Source organism: Sphaerulina musiva (genome assembly GCF_000320565.1).
Source record: "Sphaerulina musiva SO2202 unplaced genomic scaffold SEPMUscaffold_7, whole genome shotgun sequence".
In the NCBI taxonomy this organism is placed as follows: Eukaryota; Fungi; Ascomycota; class Dothideomycetes; order Mycosphaerellales; family Mycosphaerellaceae; genus Sphaerulina; species Sphaerulina musiva.
Window position 1 is genome coordinate 574,951 of NW_016017389.1, and position 18,744 is coordinate 593,694.

The following is an 18,744-nucleotide window of genomic DNA, read 5'->3' on the forward strand; positions in this document are numbered from 1 at the left end:
GGCCTCCGATGACGCCAAGGCTGGGCCCTTTGCATTTTTTCCTCATCCATCCCTCGGACCATCGCGCTTCTTTCTCGTTCCCGTCGTTGAGAGAGAGAGGGAGTCGGAGAAAGAGAGGCAGTCAGACCGGCAGACAGGCAGACACTGCCAGACAGGACAGGCAGGACAGGACAGGCAGACACCTCAGGTCATCAAATGTAACGCCAGACTGCAACATCCATTGCCGCAGTGCGTGTTCAATGTGACTGTTGTGTACGCGCACGGCTTTATCCACTTCTCGGCGCCCCGTCAGCAGCCACTCGTTCGTTCGTTCGTTTTCGCTGTTGGCTGTTGGCTATTGCTGTTGCTGTTGGCTGTTGATGCTGATGTTGCTGGGGACGAGTTGGGAACGCCGCGCTCGCTCTGCATGGCCATGATGCACCCAATTGGCACTTCCCCTTCCCAATCCCTTCCCAATCCCCTTTCCTTCCCTGGCCGCCCGCCTGAGCTGCTGATTGATTCTCTGACACTGACACACCAGTTGATGACCATCGGCCTGACCTACCTGATTCTCTCCTCGACGGGACACCCGCCTGCCCGCCTGCCCGCCCGCACACACCCCCCCCTCCCCCCCTAGCAACCCCCAAGAGGCCACACGCGCGGCTCTCATCAACACCATCTGCAACAATAACCTAATAAATGCCTCGATGAAACCTTCTGCATCCATCCATCCACCCATCCATCCATCCACTCGACACACTACTGTTCCCCCGACGTCCCTGGCTCCGATCCCGCTGCTTACCACTAAGGTACTACCTACATACACTACTACCTACCTACACTACTACTACTACTACTACCACTACTACTACTACTACCGCGACCACCACGACTACCTACATACCTGTACCTTACCACTACCTACTACCACTATTACCACTCCTATCCGCCTGCCACTGCCTCTGCCTCTGCCGCCGCCTCAACTGCTGCTGCCGCCGCGGCGCTCGCTCCGCTTCCAGGATCGCAACCTGATGTATCACCACCATGCTGCCCGCGTGTCGTCTACTCCCATCCTGGTCCACTGCTACTCCTAATACATAACCTCGCCCTCTAGACGGGCTACCACCCCCCAGTCCCCCACTGCTGTCACAAGCACCACCTACCCAGGCCTGCTCCTTTATTACCTTAACCCCGAGGGACCGCTGGAGGCCATCGTCTCACATCATCGCCTTCCATTCATTCACTCTCGCTCTCTCATATACCACCGACCCTCGGTCCTCTACCGGGGCATCTCTATCCGCCACGCCTCCGCCGTATATGACTTCCAGTGGCCTTGCTGTCGCTCGCTACTGCCTCCAGGTTCTCTCGGGCCTGCTGCACTCGGTCAAGCTGGGGAAGGCAATGAGTGCGGTGATGCATTCGGTAGTGAGAGTGGTGCACTCCACCTACACCACAAAGCCACGCGTGGGCCATCATCATGTAGCCCCGAAGCGAGGCCTGCACGATAAGAGCATGGACGACTTCCTCCAAGAGACCCGAGAGCTGTTCGAGGCTGATCTGCAGACGGATCGCCTCTTGGCAATATCTACACAACTGCAGACCGAATGTTGGGAACGACTAGAGAAGTCGGCAATTTCCATGTTGCCGTCATATACCCATACATTACCCACCGGACACGAGCGGGGCGATTTCCTCGCTCTGGACGTGGGAGGCTCGACCTTTCGCATTGCTCTCATACGCCTTTCGGGGAAGAGCAAGCCGGGTGCTGATGGTTTGCAGATCCGCAGGATACGCAGCTTCGCCATTACGGAGCAGATCCGCGGCCTCGAAGGGCAAGCCTTCTTCGACTGGATGGCTGAGAGGATTGGTGACATGCTGGGCGAGTACAATCATCTCAATGGTACAACGAACGCACGACTGGCCATGGGATTGGCCTGGTCGTTTCCCATCGAGCAGACATCACCGCGCAGTGGCCGGCTCGGAGCCATGGGAAAGGGCTTCAAGGCGAACCAGGGCGTAGAGGGGCAGGACCTGAGCGAGCTCATCATGCGGTCATGCAACGCCCGCAACCTGAATGTGCAAATGCGGGCCATCATCAATGACAGTGCCGGCACTCTCATGTCGCAAGCCTATCGCGATCCTTCGACCCGCATGTCTCTGATCTTGGGTACAGGCACCAACGCGGGTGTCTTCCTCCCTCGCAAGTCATTAGGAACGTTGAAGTTCGGCGTGCGGCCCGAGTCATGGTATGAACAGGCGGAGCGTGTGCTGATCAATACAGAGTTCAGTATGATTGGACAGCATTCATTACCCAAGACGAGATATGACGAAAAGTTGAATACTAACCATTCTTTGCCCGATTTCCAGCCATTGGAATACCAGATCTCGGGTCGATACCTGGGAGAGATTGCCCGGCTGATCTTGGTGGACGCAGTCGAGCACGCAGGCCTCTTTGGCGGGCACATGCCCGAGGGCTGGGAGCACGCCTACTCCTTCGACTGCAAAACACTAGCAGCATTTGAGAGCGACCCTTCTCGAAACTTGGAAAAGGCGCGCTCTCTGTTTCTGCAGGCACACCCCCTTCCCTCCACGCCGCGGACGCGAGACCTCGAATTGGTGCGCGATGTCGCATGCCTCGTGTCTCGCAGAGCAGCTGCGCACCTGGCGACGGCCATGCACGCGCTCTGGACGGTGCGCACCGAGGCCGAAGCCCTGACCAGATCGTCTGCTGGCGTCACCATCGCGTGCAATGGAACCATTATTGAAAAGTATCCGGGCTTTCGGCAACGTTGTCAAACCTATCTGGATGACCTCTGCGAACAGTCTGGTGGCTCACGAGGTGCCGTCACGTTGAGCATGGCTCCGGAAAGTTCTATATTCGGTGCTGCCGTGGCAGTCGCTTGTATGGAGGCACAAGCGTGAACATGTGTGGTGTCCATTTCTTGTCTGATCTTTTATTTTTGGAGAATTCCCAGTCTTCTGAGATACCACTACTACTACCGCTACGTGTTCGAAAGAAAGCATGATGAGCGATTGGGGGCGCATGGCGTTGTGGCGACTTGTGGGGTAGCGTGTCGTTGCTACCTTCATCGTCAATTCTTCTCACATTACGAATACAAGAAAATCCTTTTCACAGTTCTCCTCCCATCATGATGAACGACTCTCGCCAGGCGAGTCAGAATTCTTACATCATCTCGCCGCAATTTCCTCCATTTTCTTCCCTCTTTTTCTTTATTTTTAATAGAAAAATCCCGTCCATCTCCCACTGTCGATTTTCCCCTTTCAAGTTTCCACTGCAGTCAGAATATCGAGTATTCACCAACAAACAACCTTGGAAGTTTACAAGTGGCAAGACTGGCCTGTAGCCTGTAAATCTAGAGATTTCTCTCTCTTTTGATGCTATCTGGCCTCTCGTCCTCTCTCTCTCATCTCCCTCTGTGAACTTCCACTCTTTCCGCTCTTATTCGCCGCGAAGAGAAGAAGAAGAAAGAAGAAGAAGAAGAAGAAGAAAGAGTACGAGTCGATCTTTCTCGCATTTCAGGTTGCGAGGCACGAATTGTGCTAACACTAAGCTAAAGTACCCAGCCAGGTAAAGCCGTAAAGGTAGGTCTAGCTAGCTACCTACCTACCTAGCGAGGATGTTCTGTCGTACGTACATAGCTCAAGCTTCTCAAATCTGGAGAAGAATCAAGGCAGCTAAATAAAAAAAAATCGCCCCGGATAGGCCGAGGAAATGCATAGATCTTTCTTTTGTTCCTTGGAAATCGGTTCGCATCGATCGTCTTGAATCGGAGACATGTGGGCGATGACACCATTCTCGATGCCTGGGAAAGGCCTGTCAGACTACTGAAGGTCGTGAAAGGGCAGTCGTCGTGATTCGACATACCGTGAGAATCTGTAGGTACCTGAAAGACAGTGTATACTCTGTTAGACTGTGCCCGGCGCATCTCTGGAATTGTCCACCTGGCACTCTGTTCAAGGGGCGATTGCATATCTCAACGCAGTATCTTGGAAAAACGAGAGCTCGGAGATTGCAGCAAGCCAAGAGACTGAAGACCGCATAGTGCTTGCTATCCATGCGAAAAGTGGTCGATTGTTGGATGTAATGCCTTGAGATGCAATGCCGGGAGCCGAGCTTTCCGGCAAATTCGGCATCGTCACAGCTATGAACCGCAAATAGCGTTCGAGGAGCTCAGAATGCTCTCATGATGTAGCACTCGTTGGCTTCGAGACCTTCAGTCGTCGTCGGGTACATACATGCGCTTACTTTTCGATCTAGCGCTATGCGAGGTACTGGGGTCTCTCGGATCAGACCTCAGCTTGATATGATGCACCACGTGAGGCCGATAGACTGCGTCCACGGGCGGCATCCAGTCGTCGAGACTCAGCGGGAAGTACTCGTACAGAAGATCGGCACTCTCGTCGGGACTGTTGATAGTGTTGATTGAAAAAGAAGGCGGCCGAGCGGGAATGTGCAACCTTTTGGCTTTCTGTGCTGAATCAGGAGGGGTTTGACTGCTTCCTGGCTTCGGAGAGTCATCTTCTACAAGGGAAAGATTGATTGGCGCAGGTGGTGGTCTTGCAGCCTTCGTCGGTGGCTGCAGTCCAGGAGAAGTTGCCGGATGGGCATGTCCTAGGTCCTGAGGTAGTGTTCGGGGAGGCGCCATTGCTGATGGATCACGCGCCCCAGCATTCGCTTGCTGTTGCCATTGATATGGTTCGTGTGACAGCACGCCTTCGTGAGCATCGTACGAGTACATGGACATGGCAGGGGCTGGAGCCTCCGTTTTCACGGGCGCCGATGTTGGTGCTTCACTTCTCAGTTTCTCCCCGCCGTGAACAGTCGCCGCACGTGTTACGTTGGACGTCTTGCGCATATGACCATTCCCGCTGAGGGGCAGATCTTTGCGAGACTGAAAGTTCCGTGGACTTCGACCACGCACAATGATAGCACTCGACTGCACTTCGCAAATGGGTATCTTGCCGCCAGTCGCCAAAGTAGCCAGGACCTTGAGTCGCACTACAAAGTGTTGTTGCAGCTCTTTGCGCCTTCCGTTGTTTGCTGTTGCAATCCTGAACTGCAGCCGTTTCCACTGGAATGGGGAACTGGCATAGTCTGTGTTCAAGTCCTGCACGTTCATGAGATCCAGAGGTATGGATGGCGGCTCACGCTCCGTCTTATCCTCCGGCACTGACGAGGAAGGGCCCGCAGGCGTCTTCCAGGGGACCGATATGACCTTGACAGAGTTCCCTTCTGTAGACTCATTGGCACTGATTACTAGCTCTTGACCAATGATGGGTATTTGCTCTCCTTGCTCGGTCAAGATATAGCGCAACGTTCGCGGGAGTGTAATCTCTCCGGTGATCTGAAAGAGATTCCTTCGGTAGCAAGTGAGCTCGGAAGGTGGTGGATTGGCATCGCCGGCAGAGGCCCAGGGCGATTCTGCCAAAAAGAACATGCCATGGAGCTGTGCTGCCAGGGAGATGGTCGTTCGGCGATATGTGTAATCGAGCAGGGTGTAGTCGAAGGTGGGCAAGGAGAAGCCGAGGAGTTTATTGTTCGGATCGCTCAATGGGGCTTCGGGTTCATGCGAGTCCTGCGTCGGCGCATCGAAGGCACTGACGACGTCTGAGAAGGGGTCTTCGTATGCGCCAGCGAAGCGTTTGAGAGGAAGCGGGGTGGTCTGTTGTTGTTGTTGTTGGTGTAAGGCGAGGAGGTTGAGGTCGTCGCTTCTGCACAGAGGTTCATTATGGTCAGTCAGTACGAAACCGTCTCACCTGGGCTGAGACCAGCCTCCGATGGTCGCGGGAAGCAGGAATGAGAACTTGTTCAATGCGCACACGTACCCGGCATAACCTCCATAGGTGGAGTGGTTGGTATTGTACTCTGCCGGCAACAGCATCTCCTGGTAGGGGTCCTGTCCGACGGGGTTCGGTTGCTGCATCTGCGTGGCCAGATAGGTCATGGTCGACGGATCGAAGCCTGAGAGATCCATGACGGCGACGTCGCATCAGCGCCGGCCTTGCGGTAAGGTAGGATTGCAGGCGAGAGCGGCGCATAGGACTATGGCCAGTCCACCAAGAGCGTGTCGTCGACTCGAGCCTCTAGGCAGCGCTCTCGTTCGAGTGGTCGAACCGACGTCGTCCTTCCTATCCACGCGAAGATCCGGGTGTTTCGACGGGGGGAAGATGGACGGGGTCGTCGTTCGACTGGGAGGGCGTCGTTCCTTTACTGACGTCCAGCGCTCATCTGTTGCTGCACACCATCCGCCTTGGAGGCAGGGCCAGTGTATCGTCCGGAAGCTGAATGTGGTGCAGGTCTTGTGCGACTGCGATAGCCCGACCTGCTCGATACTGGACGGGCTGTACTGTAGATAGAAGAACTACCCGTACCTTTCCTGTCCTTTCCCTTCCCTTACCTCAGGTAGCTTCCAATCGTTCTCGCTTCGGGATCCCTCAATGATGATGATTCACTCTGGAGGCAGCGCACGTTGTGATGTGCAGGACAGTCCCGCACGTGGAAGCGCATTCTGGCTCAAGGCAGTGGAAGTGGACGTGGTGATGATCCGGGATCCGTTGCGCTGAAATTGCGGTGATAGGCTGTGCAAGAGTCGCTAACTGGCCCCCGAGCGTGGAGAGCTCAGCTAGTTCTGCCGGCGCGCACGTGAGACTACACTACTCGGAGGTAAGGCAGGTAATGTACCTATACAAGTACCTTATGTACATGTACCTGTACCTCCTCACGAAAGCAATGACTTCATCGAGAAGCGTACCTAAGTGAATTGCTTGTTTTAATCCCTCTGGGACATAGTAGAGCCCACTATCTACCTTCATTCCAGGTCCGTTGTCCTCGTCCGTAGAAGTGCAGTTTCTGATTCATGCAATATTCTCATATTAGCCGCGAGCTATACATAGCGGGACCAGGACAAGCTGCTGAGAGAGGATGGAAATATACATGTCGTGTTAACGTTGTTGGGCAACTCGAACATCATTGACTAGATTATATCGTAGCACTGTGGAGATGAGGGTATATCAAGTACATAAATAGCACGTGCCATGTCATAGGGGAATCAACCATTAATTAGCAAACGCTGTCAAGAAGGCGGGATTTTGGTCCAGGTTGCAGCATCACAGCTGACTTCTTCAAAGTTGTGCAGTACGCTGAAGCCCATACCACTCAGGCCATCGAAATTTCCGTCGCCGTCCATCTGCAAAAGGTTGTCAGTGACAGTAACATGCTGCTGCTTCTTCACGATCCGAAGCGACTCACATAATCCAGAATGCACACGTTGCAGCCCTGATTCTTTACTTGCCTCATCCCGAGCAAGATCAGGCCTTGCAGCAGTGTCGAGTACTCTCCCACACTGGGGCTGATGACTGGTGACGAGATGCCACCGGCAAGTTCTCCCAGGTCCTTCATGCTCGGTATAAACTCTGCAAGTGAGCTTTGCATATTGTATAGCACCACAGTACCGACGATTGCTCCATCTTCAGGCCGTTTGGCACGAATGATTCCACACGCTGAAGGGTCGGCCAACGCCATCCGGTAAACTTCCGCCAGACCTTGTCTATTATTCGTCTTAATATGATCGAGGACGGGCCCAGCGTAGTCCCATCCATATACTAGGTCAAAATCGACCCCAGCACTCTGCAAGCTCTTAGCCATGCCGTCAGGCGGGGACCACGTCGAGAGATCACGAGCGACCATGCTGCAAATTGCTCGGGAAAGAGCAGTATTCCAGCCTAGATTCGCAAACCAGGACCTCAGACGCTTGCGTTCACCTCCATGGCCAGTTGGTATTCCCAGATATATGCTTGGTAAACGCGAGCCGAGCTGGAAGCGTTTGACACCTTCTCTCTGGAGCAAGGTGCGTATCGCACGATTGTGTAGCGAGTGGCCGATCGAAAGTTTCCTCCTGCTCGGGTCAACAAAGATGGCGCCTATGACGCCTGTACCTGTGGCGGGAAAGAAGTACGTGGCGCAGAAGCCATACAGCGCTTGTGTAGAGCTATTTCTGACCACAAAGTGCGCTTCATGGATCTCCGGATTGCGCAGGAGAAAGGAATGCGATGTTGCACTTGCCACTTCCGAGTGCAAGCCGGGTGCATTGCCATCTACGACCGCCTTGACCAGGACGTCGAGCGAGTTTGCGTCGCGCTCCTCATTGAATGCCTCCACGAGCCAGTGTTGTTTGGACTGCGACAACTTCTGACTTTGGCTGATCGATCCAGGGAGAGTACCCGCAGGAATGAAGTCGCCATAGAGAACCTTCACTAACGACATGAGTGCGGTCTCGGTGAAGTCATATGTGCATAGGTATGTGCCAATGCTTTGGTCCATGGCAAAGTCATACGGCGAGCTGACAGATATCACAATCAGTGGCTTCTCTCTCCTCTCGCCTGCAGACGTGTAATGCATGTTGCATATCATCGAGACATGCTTCGTGAAACCGTGCTGGTATAGATTCCGATTCGCGTCGGCAGTGACGATGATAATGGCACTCGCTCTGCTAATGAGGTTCTCATGCTGCGGTCGCACCCCGTTCGCAGTGTACGATGTGTGTAGCACGCGGCCAGTGCGCTGCCGAGCAAGCGTTCGACCCAGCTCTCGAAACACCCGTTCGCCGCTCATGACCGATGCACTCCGCTGCAAATGTTCTGGCTCGGGAGAACCATTTGCGGCTTGCTCAGAGAGCGCTCTTGCAGCAGCAGAGGCTACCAGGGGCTTGACGAGCGGCGTGAGCAGAAGAAGCTCGTCCTCTGGCTCAATGACATTAGTGAGGGGCAACAATCGGTTTTTATCTCGCACCACTGTGATTGATGAGTTGTATGCTTTTGTCGATAGCTGAGTGTGCAAGGGCTGCAGCTGCGATAGAAGCTCAATGCCTTGGGGATTCAGCGCTTTCTCCCAGGTGGTGCATTTCGCCTTGAGGTCAAGTACCCGTTTCAGCGACTGCTTCAAGCGGTCCTTTGACATCATTGCATTCTCGACTCCAAGCTTGAAGCCTTCGATAGCCTCCTGCTGGTGCACGAAGGAGCGGCACAGTAGCACGATGTCACAGCCAGCGTTGATTGCCATGACGGTGCCACCACCGACGCCAATGTTATGGCTGAGAGCCTCCATTTCGAGACAGTCGGAGATGACCACACCGTCAAAGTGCAAGTCGTTTCTGAGAAGATCGTTCACGACTTGCTCGGATAGGCAAGCATGCATGACATTCAGACCAGCTGAAGACATCGCGCAGCCGCCCACCATCATAGCGTCCAAACCCTCTTTGATGGCATTGCGGAAAGGCACCAGTGCATTCAAACTGAGCGACTCAAGGCTCTCGGTGATGGTAGGCACGTCCAAAGCGGACCCTAGAAACTCCAGGCTGCCATATGATGGAAAGTGCTTTCCCATGGTGCTCAAGCCAGCATCCTTATATCCCTTCATGAAGGCGATACCATAGGCAGAAACTTCCTGGGGGTCATCTCCAGTGGTACGTACTCCTAAAGGCTGGTTTCTTGCATTAGTCAAGACGTCTAATACTGGACCCATCATCAGGTTCACGCCACATGCTGAAATCTCTTCAGCAGTCGCTTTCGCTACTTCATACGCAATCTCCTTGGAGCCCGTCGCTGCCAGGCCCATAGCAGATGGATACTGTCGTATGTAGATCTCGTCGAACAGGCTGTTGACGCCGCCATTCTCCTGGTCGATGCCAATGAGCAGCGGCACTGGATGGCCAGCATCATAGGCCAACTTTTGTAGCTCGAGTACCAGCTCAGTACATTGCTCGGCATCTGGACAATATCAGTACGATGCACGGCACGTATATGTCAGCTGCTAAAGGCTTCGTCTTACTCTTGAGATTTTTAGCACTCAGCAGAATGGAGCCCAGATAGTCCTCCTGAATAAGCTTCTTGATCTGTGGTGTCACGCTGGTGCCCTCGAATCCCATCTATCCAGGCACAATGATGAGCATCGGCTTTACACTAGCCACATATTGCAGTGCAACGTTGCAATGAGCAGGTCAACTTACCATGAGGAGCTGACCCAGAGTTCTGCCATGACGATTAGCTTCGAGATCCCTCACAATGTGCTTGCTAGAGATGCAACCCCAACGACGACCTTAAGGTTCGGACGGACAGGTAAGCTCTTGGGTGACATACCGATCCATGTCGTCCCAAACGGGATTCAGCCCCAAAGTGCCATTGCCAGTGCCAGCGCCAGTGCCCGTGCCAGTGCCCGTGCCAGTGCCCGTAGTGCTGGCCATCCCGACGGCGTCCCAGGACTCCACTGACTCTACCACGGCACGACGATCATTCGGCAGGCCCAGGCGACAGGCGCTTAGCTGCTGCCCGCGTAGCCTGGTAGAAGCAGACGCGACGCGTGGTGATAAGGACCTATGGACCGCGTGCGAGGTGGTTCGTTAGTCTATCAGGTACCTCATCCTCCGGAACGAGACCACACGACGGCGGTATAGGTAGGCAGTCACGGAGCCCAGTTCGTTGCTCGCTCAGCGGTGCCCAGTAGTCGAGTGGAGGAGACTCTGCTGTGTTCGGGGCACTGCAGCAGCCTTCCCACAGCTCTGGTATGATCAACCGTGTAAGTAGGTAATATGGAACCTAGACAGTGTACGTTAGTAATGTCGTATGGCAGATAGGCGAGCCCGGGATACTGAGAGTGCGAGGTACGGTAAGGTAGCATCTATGTAGTAGTCGACCGGGTACTTACATGTACATAAGGTCGGTCTGCGGTTACGGTCCTCCAGAAGCTGACTCGGGCCAGAAACACTCGTTGTCGAAAAGACTCGGCGGGAACAACATCTTCTGGCACACGTCGTGAATCGACTTCACCCGGGCCCCGCCAGTGACAATGACACCCACCATCCATCCAGGATCTACCTACCTTACATACCTGACCTGACAAAGGCTCATCATCACCACCGTCCGCCGGCTGCAACGTGCTGATGCCATGGGTCGCGTTTATCCTTCCACGAGCCATGCTTTCATATTGCCGCGATAGGACGATAGGGCAGTACGGCATAGCGGTGGCATCGACATGGAGCAGTTGTAACGATGCAAAGCAAAGCAAATTTCGAGCTCGAGTAGCTTCTTTGCTCTCGCTGGCATCGTCGTGACGTCTTATCGCTGGGCTGGCTGGCATCATTTTCATCGGCTGGCTCGATGCGTGCTGCCCTACAGCTGGTTGTTTCTAGCTCTCCCTGCTCACTGTGCTCAAGAGCCGGTTGGACTCGAACTTTCGATGCAGCATATTGACAATACCCTACATCAGCTCCAACACCTACTGACTCCACAGGCCTGCGCGTCGTGAAAGACTGTCCTGCGGTCGCATAGTGTCGCAACTTGCCGCCGACATGCCTATGGCAATATCACCCGAACGACCAAAGAGTGGCGTGACACGCTTGACAGGCGGACGACTCGTGAAGAATGGCACTCTGGTGGAAGACGACCTCTGGATTTCCTCCATCACTGGCAAGATCTTGCGAAGCCAGGAAGTCTTTTATCAGCACCATGTCGTTCCCGACCACATCATCGACCTTCAGGGCAAAATCGTATGTGCAGGCTTTATCGACGTGCAATTCAACGGTGCCTTCGGCGACGACTTCTCCACGATACCTACTAATGAGGCCGGAGAGGAGGATATCTCTGCGTACATCAAGATGCTCAAAACGTTGAACAAGAGGCTGGTGCAAACGGGGGTGACGAGCTATTTGCCGACTATCCCGAGCAACAAACCGGAGCTATACCACAAAGTCCTGCCTTATTTGGGTCCCAGTGGAGAGCATAGAGATGCATCCGAGGGCAGTGAGAGCTTGGGAGCACACTGCGAGGGACCCTTCATATCACCCACTAAGAATGGTATACATAGCCTGGACGTCCTTCGGGAAGCAAGCGCTGGTCTGTCCAGCATGGAAAGCTGCTATGGGAAACAGCACCTTACTCCAGGGCTTCCAAGTCCCATCAAGATGATCACGGCAGCTCCAGAAGTCCCCGGCGTATCCTCTCTCGTACCCGATCTGACGTCCCGAGGCATTATCTTCTCGATCGGTCATACCGAGGCGACATATGAGCAAACGAGCGACGCCATCCGCAACGGCGCCAAGATGATCACCCACCTGTTCAACCAGATGCCTGCTCTACACCACCGCAATCCGGGGCCTTTTGGCGTATTGGGCAAAGCAGAAGATACAGAGCGACCATACTTTGGCATCATCGCTGACGGGATTCATCTCCACCCCACGACGGTCAATATTGCATGGAATGCACATCCGGAGGGATTCATCCTCGTGACCGACGCTATGAAGACGGTTGGACAACCCGATGGAGTGTATGAATGGACGAACGGGGACCGCTTCGTGAAGAAGGGTTCTGTGCTGACACTTGAGGGGACAGACAAGCTTGCTGGGAGTTGTTGCAATTTGGTAGAGTGCGTGAGCAATTTCTGGAACTGGAGCATGTGTACGGTGCCGGAAGCTATTGCTAGCGTGACGAGTACACCGGCAAAGATGCTAGGCTTGGAAGGGGTGAAGGGGTGTCTGGATGCGGACGCAGATGCTGATCTACTCGTATTGGACGAGGTGTCTGAGGACGGCGTGCGGCGCTTCTCGGTCGAAATGGTGTGGAAGTTTGGGAAGGTGGTGTACGATAGAGAGGTGGAGGAGATGGAGTGAGTAGCTTCAATCATCAGGTATGCTATAGACATAGATTTCCACAAATTGTGCCATCAGAGACGCTGCTACCTACTTTCCACTGCGCTTTGTTTCCAGTACACCTTATGCTTGAGTTGACCAGGATACCATACGTACAGTATAACAATATCCACGGCGGAACTTCGGCCTCGAGGATGCATCCTATAAAAGGTAAAGTAGTTTTTGCTTGTGAACGTCGGTCCGGTGACGTCGATGCGACCGTGTTCTACCTGATGGATGTCCTCAGAGACCTCAACTGGTCCAGATGGACGATGGATTCGACATCGACACACCAGGCCATCACTTCTGTGCCGCCAATTCCAGCAGTCCCCCATACCATGAAATCGAGCTGCAATCATCTCCGGTGACAGCACGCGTCCCACGATGCGAGCCACCATTACCTGGGGCCGAGCATGCCTCAGAGGACTCCAGCAGAACAGAGGCGGCGCGCCTGCACAACCGCAAGTCCTACGGCAGATCCAATACAGCGTGCGAAGAGGCCGTTTCAAACGATCCTTCTCCCTCCTGCGCAATGCTCGACAGGCCTTTCGCGCCCCGCCGCCCTCACCCGTCAAAGGAGGAACAGTGCTCCTCGCCGCACTCAGTCCGGCAGCGTTCGTGTCAATAGCAGAGGACAACGAGGGCAACGATGATGGTCTGACGCATGAAGAGCACATGCTGGAAATCTCCCGACAAGAGCTAGCAGATCGTGTGCCGGACAGACTGAAAAACAGCAATGGCTTCCGAGTGCAGGTATGGAGGTTCTTCAATACATGGCTCGTGGAGCCTATCGCCACAGGATTTCGTTTCGTCCATCTGGTCATCATCTTCGTACCTGTGATTGTGAGTGTGCCTGTGATGTGGCTTGGAGCTCGGAACCCCGACAAGGACGATGAAAGGAGCGGCACCATATGGTGGTATGGCTTCCTGGTATCGAGTATGGAGCGCGCAGGAGCAGCTTTCATTAAGCTGGGTCAGTGGGCAGCCAGCAGGACGGACATATTTCCCCAGCAAATGTGTGCCATCATGTCTTCTTTGCATTCAGACGCGCCAGCACACAGCTTTGAAATCACCAAAGAGACAATAGAACGAGCATTCGGCAGGAAGTTTGAGGATATTTTTGAGGAGTTTGATGAAACTCCACTTGGAGTCGGAGCTATCGCGCAGGTGTATAAGGCGAAACTCAAGTCGGACCTGGCAGCCACGGACGACGAAGCAGCAGACAAGCCCAAGAACTTCACAGAACGGGCGATGAAGACGGTGGATCCATTATTGAAGATCACACCACATCGAGAGCCGAGCAAATATGTGGCGATCAAGGTGCTGCATCCGAAGATTGAAAGAATTGTCCGGCGGGACCTGAAAATCATGGGGGCCTTCGCAAGCATCATCAATGCCATACCGACAATGGAATGGTTCTCATTTCCGGACGAAGTCAAGCAGTTTGGCGAGATGATGAGGCTCCAACTGGATCTCCGAATCGAGGCTGCCAACTTGACGATTTTCCGCAAGAACTTCCGGAACAGATCAACAGCATGGTTCCCATATCCTTATACGCAGTACACGACGCGTCAAGTCCTGGTGGAAGAGTTTGCCACGGGGATCCCCCTCGAACACTTCCTGCGAAATGGAGGTGGTGTCTTTCAAAAGGAGATTGCTGATGAGGGACTCGATGCGTTCCTCCACATGCTGTTGATCGATAACTTCATCCACGCAGATCTCCATCCTGGAAACATCATGGTGCGCTTCTACAAGCCAGCAACCATGCACGAACGAACAGAGATTGGGACACGGATCAGAGAGAAGTTCGTCGGAGACCCAAAGCCAGATGCAAAGAATGGCGAGGATGTCACGGAGCACGTTCTAGCACGCCTACGACCTTACAGACATGAGAAAGAAGCATGGCTCAACGAGCTGGCACAAATCGACAAGGAGAACTTCAGGCCGCAGCTCATCTTCATCGATGCAGGACTCGTCACGGAGCTGAATGAGAAGAACAGGAGAAACTTCTTGGACTTGTTCAAGTCTGTTGCGGAATTCGATGGGTACAAATCTGGTCGTCTCATGGTCGAGAGATGCAGACAGCCAGATGCGGTGATTGACGAAGAGGTCTTCGCGCTTCGCATGCAACACCTCGTGCTTGGAGTCAAGAGCAGGACTTTCGCGCTAGGCAACATCAAGATTGGGGACATATTAAATGAAGTCTTGGATATGGTGCGATCACACCATGTTCGGCTGGAAGGTGACTTTGTCAACGTCGTGCTATCGATTCTGCTACTTGAGGGGATTGGCCGGACCTTGGATCCGGACCTGGATCTGTTTTCTGGGTAAGTCATACTCGCCCAAGTCTGTGTGTGACTCGGCTATACTGACTTCTTGTACAGTGCATTACCCATTCTACGACAGCTTGGAGCACAAAGCGGTAGCTCTTTCCTCAAAAACGGCGACTTATCGATGGTCAAGGTATGGGCAGGCCTCGAAGCGAGAAAGTTCTTGCAGGCGAGCATTGAGAGCGTGGAAATGTGTGTCAAGTATGACCAGCTCAGTCCGAATATATGATGGGAGAAAGCTGCTGCTAGCATAGCGAGGGCGTTCCAGTCTTGCAGTGGAGAGATACACGGAGAAATACAGGAAGAACGTATCAGACTTTCCAAGACGCTCTGGACCGATGCCACTACAAAGAGTAAGAGTCACCTGAATGCAGTTTGCAGGATTCACTTTCTACTTGCCGCAGTTCTGCCGAAAGTGAAGACAATTCGGACTATATACCAATACCAGACATTGGAGTCCTAAAATATTTGGCTTGGCATCAAGCTCCGCTCGATTCATCAACACCTGATTTAGACCCGATAATAATGGTGTAAGGGAGTATAGGAGGCAGGGCAGAGGATGTTTGCATACTGATTGTACGTGCAGAGAGTCGTAATTATACAACTACCACGCTGTCACGAGGGCAAATACTCGTATCCTCTCCTGAGAGAACTTAGTCCATCGACGGGAATAGGATCTTCGCATTCAACACGCAATGGTGGCCATGGAGGTTTCTGAGAAGGATATCTTCCAATTACAGGAAAACGGGAAGGTCCCATCTATCTACATGAAAGCCATTTCACGCACCAAACCAGCCTTCGCCCAACCACGTGCAAAATTTCTCCCCGTAGTCAACAACAACCCGATCCACCAAATCCTCCCAACAACAGCATCATACCACATTTTCTCTTTCCGGCCTCTACTTCGTCTCCACTTCTTCACTCCCATCTTAACAAGCTCCTCCACCAAAATCGCCACTCCATTATACGCAAAAAATTTCGCTTCACCCGCCGCATCACTCCACTTGCCTCCCAGTGTACTTCTCACGGAAAAAGCATGCACAACAGCAGAACTCAGAAACCCTCCCAAAACTTTGCCCACATCAGCAGCTTGATCCGACCTCTTACCCATCAGTTTTCTCTCCACCCATTCGCCGGGCCAAACGCCCCAGACGAGAAATAGGCGCGCAAAAAGTCGATGCCAGCCATAGGACCAGAAGCTGCGCGCGGAAGTGATTTCCCAGACGCGAGTGGTGTAGAGTGGAGGGAAAAAAGCTAGAGGCGACGGAGCGAGAGGTGAACAGAGGATTGCGAAGAGGGAATGGCCGAGGGAGAAAGCTGCCATGAGGAAGGCTCCTAAGGCGGCTGTGAGGAGGTATTGTTCGGGGAAAGTTAGGGCGTCGAAGGGAGATTCGGGGGGTGGTGGCTGCTTCGAAGAAGCAGAAGAAGAAGAAGAAGAAGAAGAAGAGGAAGAAGAAATCACTGCCAGCCGCTTCACATAGATAGTTTTAATAATCGCCCACGCGACAACCAGCACAGGTCCGACGTGTACCAGAATCGAATGCACACGATTCTGCACCGTCGGCAACCACGTTTTGGTCGTATGTCGCACATCTGCCGTCGTCCACGTAAAGCCGACTCCACGCATCGAGAGTTCCAATTCCAGTGCCCAAGCTGCACGATCGCCGAAACCGTGCGGCCAACCATCTTCGGTGTGAGCGGTTTCGGTGACAGGAATGGGTTTCGGGCCGTCGAGGAGTTTTTTCATCAACGTCATGTAGCCGTCGTCGTTGTTGAGTAGGTCGGTGTAGGATTGACTGGTCATGTTTTCGAGTAAATCGGATTGGGATATAATTCTTGGTGGGGGCTGAGGACGAGGTCGAAGGGAAGAAGATTCTGGATTTTGGTGATTTTTTTCCACGGATGTGGAATTTGCGGTTTTCGTCATGGCCGTCGAGTCATCATCATCTTGGATGACAGTAGGCTGTTGTTGTTGTTGTTGTTGCTCTTGTTTTGCACCACCTTTCATCCCCTCTCCTCCCTTTCCCCCATCACCATCACCACCACCACCACCACCATCATCAGTTCCACTCCTCCCACTTCCCCCATCCGCCCACGGCCTCATCATCACCTCTCCCCTCGGCGTCTCTGCGCGCACCAAATGCGAATATCGTACTCGACGAGGAACATGTCCAAAACCATAATAACTCACAAAAAACGCATCCAACACTCGTAATCCCCCATATACGCCCACGAGTCCCAACTGATACGTCAAACCAATACTCTGCGGAACGTGGTAGGCGCATGGGAGGCGTAGGAAGAAGTATGCGGCGCTGAGGGCGAGGAGGTTGCGGAGAGTGGAGATTTGGAAGGAGGTGGAAGTAGGAGATGATGCAGGGAGGGACTTTTGGTGGTGGTGTTGTTGTTTTTGGGGAGATTGAGGGGATGGAGATGGAGATGGAGATGGGGATGAGGATGGTGGGAGGAGAAGTAGGGCGATGTAGTAGAGTAGGACTGGACAGAGGAGGGCTTCGAATGTCAAGGGTTTGGTTCCGGGAATGGGTTGGAGGCCCGGACGGGGCTCGCCTGTGAAGAAGGATTGGATTGCGTGATGGAAGAATCGGGGGAGGATTGGGGGGAGGCTGGATGTCATGGTGGTTGACCGTTTTTCGTTTTTGTTTCCTGATCTTGTCGTTCTTGTTGTCGTTCTTGTTTTGTTCTTGTTCTTGTTCTTGTTCTTGTTCTTGTTCTTGTTCTTGTTCTTGTTCTTGTTCTTGTTCTTGTTCTTGTTCTTGTTCTTGTTCTTGTTCTTGTTCTTGTTCTTGTTCTTGTTCTTGTTCTTGTTCTTGTTCTTGTTCTTGTTCCCGTTCTTGTTCCTGTTCCCGTTCCTGTTCCTGTTATCGTGCTTGTTGCTCTTATTCTCTTATGCCTGTTGTTCCTGTCGCTCTTGTCGTTCTTCTTCTTCTTCTTCTCCTTCTAGTTCATCTTCCTAATTCCTCCCCCTTAAATCAGAAGATCTTCCCCAAAAGAATATATACCTTATACACCTTTTCCATATACGACCATCTCATCTCTCATTCTTATATTCTCTTCTCACCAACCCATCAACCTATAACCTGTCAGCGATTCAGTTTTCAATTCAAATCTCTTCCGCGTTAAACTCTATTCATCTTTTCCATGACGTTAAGACTCTCTCTCTCTCTCTACCTCCTATTATCAACTTCCTTTTTCTTGAAACTCTCTTCCTATACCTCCTACTTCAGGATTCAATACCAGAGCTTCGTTTTCTCCTTGAAAAGACAAAGAAGTTATGATAGATACAACAGAGCCATACCTCCTAGCCTATACTATATCCTTTTCTCTTAGTCTTCTCTTAGTTTTCTGTACTTTCGGTAATCATCAAAAGTCAAAGATAAACCCAAAAAATCACCTTTCAACTCAATCTCACAAGTATAGAAAAGAAGAAGAAAACAAAAAGAATACACTCCAATAACCTATACTTATGTGTACACAAGGTAAAATGTAAAAACGAAGAAAAAGAAAAAGGAAAAAAGAAAACCTAGGACTTTTGGTCATGTGGGCCAGACTTCATGACCACGCGACCTCCTTCCCCTCTTGAGGAAATACATACATACATACATACAGGTACCTATATATATATATATATATATATATATAGTATTCCAACCTCACTTCGCTCTTTTTTCTTATACCTCCTCCGTCCCGGGAAAGTTGAATTATATAATCAGTCTATTCAT

General features: G+C 52.5%; 6 protein-coding genes across 6 annotated transcripts; 3 read left to right on the forward strand and 3 right to left on the reverse strand.

Moving 5' to 3' along the window:
• Positions 1 to 102: 102 nt before the first annotated feature.
• SEPMUDRAFT_150175 (hexokinase-1) lies at positions 103 to 3,165 on the forward strand. Its single transcript, XM_016906000.1, has one exon. It carries the CDS (start codon positions 1,297 to 1,299, stop codon positions 2,899 to 2,901), a length of 1,605 nt encoding a protein of 534 aa, XP_016759295.1. The 5' UTR covers positions 103 to 1,296; the 3' UTR covers positions 2,902 to 3,165.
• Positions 3,166 to 3,539: 374 nt separating this feature from the next.
• SEPMUDRAFT_88495 (p53-like transcription factor) lies at positions 3,540 to 6,524 on the reverse strand. Its single transcript, XM_016910476.1, has 2 exons — positions 5,827 to 6,524; positions 3,540 to 5,712 (listed from the first exon to the last, which is right to left on the reverse strand). The coding sequence occupies exons 1-2, from the start codon at positions 5,973 to 5,975 to the stop codon at positions 4,215 to 4,217; spliced, it is 1,647 nt and encodes a 548-aa protein (XP_016759296.1). The 5' UTR covers positions 5,976 to 6,524; the 3' UTR covers positions 3,540 to 4,214.
• A 423-nt stretch (positions 6,525 to 6,947) lies between these two features.
• On the reverse strand, positions 6,948 to 10,654 carry SEPMUDRAFT_150179 (glycoside hydrolase family 3 protein). Its single transcript, XM_016906001.1, has 5 exons — positions 10,135 to 10,654; positions 10,005 to 10,026; positions 9,827 to 9,923; positions 7,250 to 9,765; positions 6,948 to 7,187 (listed from the first exon to the last, which is right to left on the reverse strand). The coding sequence occupies exons 1-5, from the start codon at positions 10,236 to 10,238 to the stop codon at positions 7,074 to 7,076; spliced, it is 2,853 nt and encodes a 950-aa protein (XP_016759297.1). The 5' UTR covers positions 10,239 to 10,654; the 3' UTR covers positions 6,948 to 7,073.
• A 306-nt stretch (positions 10,655 to 10,960) lies between these two features.
• Positions 10,961 to 12,709, forward strand: SEPMUDRAFT_150180 (carbohydrate esterase family 9 protein). The gene has a single exon (XM_016906002.1). It carries the CDS (start codon positions 11,343 to 11,345, stop codon positions 12,657 to 12,659), a length of 1,317 nt encoding a protein of 438 aa, XP_016759298.1. The 5' UTR covers positions 10,961 to 11,342; the 3' UTR covers positions 12,660 to 12,709.
• Positions 12,710 to 12,973: 264 nt separating this feature from the next.
• On the forward strand, positions 12,974 to 17,606 carry SEPMUDRAFT_150181 (ABC1-domain-containing protein). Its single transcript, XM_016906003.1, has 2 exons — positions 12,974 to 15,004; positions 15,062 to 17,606. Exons 1-2 carry the CDS (start codon positions 13,062 to 13,064, stop codon positions 15,234 to 15,236), a joined length of 2,118 nt encoding a protein of 705 aa, XP_016759299.1. The 5' UTR covers positions 12,974 to 13,061; the 3' UTR covers positions 15,237 to 17,606.
• On the reverse strand, positions 15,771 to 18,627 carry SEPMUDRAFT_109285 (uncharacterized protein; the record flags this gene model as incomplete). Its single annotated transcript, XM_016900775.1, has 3 exons — positions 15,771 to 17,874; positions 18,084 to 18,102; positions 18,618 to 18,627. 3 exons carry the CDS (start codon positions 18,625 to 18,627, stop codon positions 15,771 to 15,773), a joined length of 2,133 nt encoding a protein of 710 aa, XP_016759300.1.
• Positions 18,628 to 18,744: the final 117 nt, after the last annotated feature.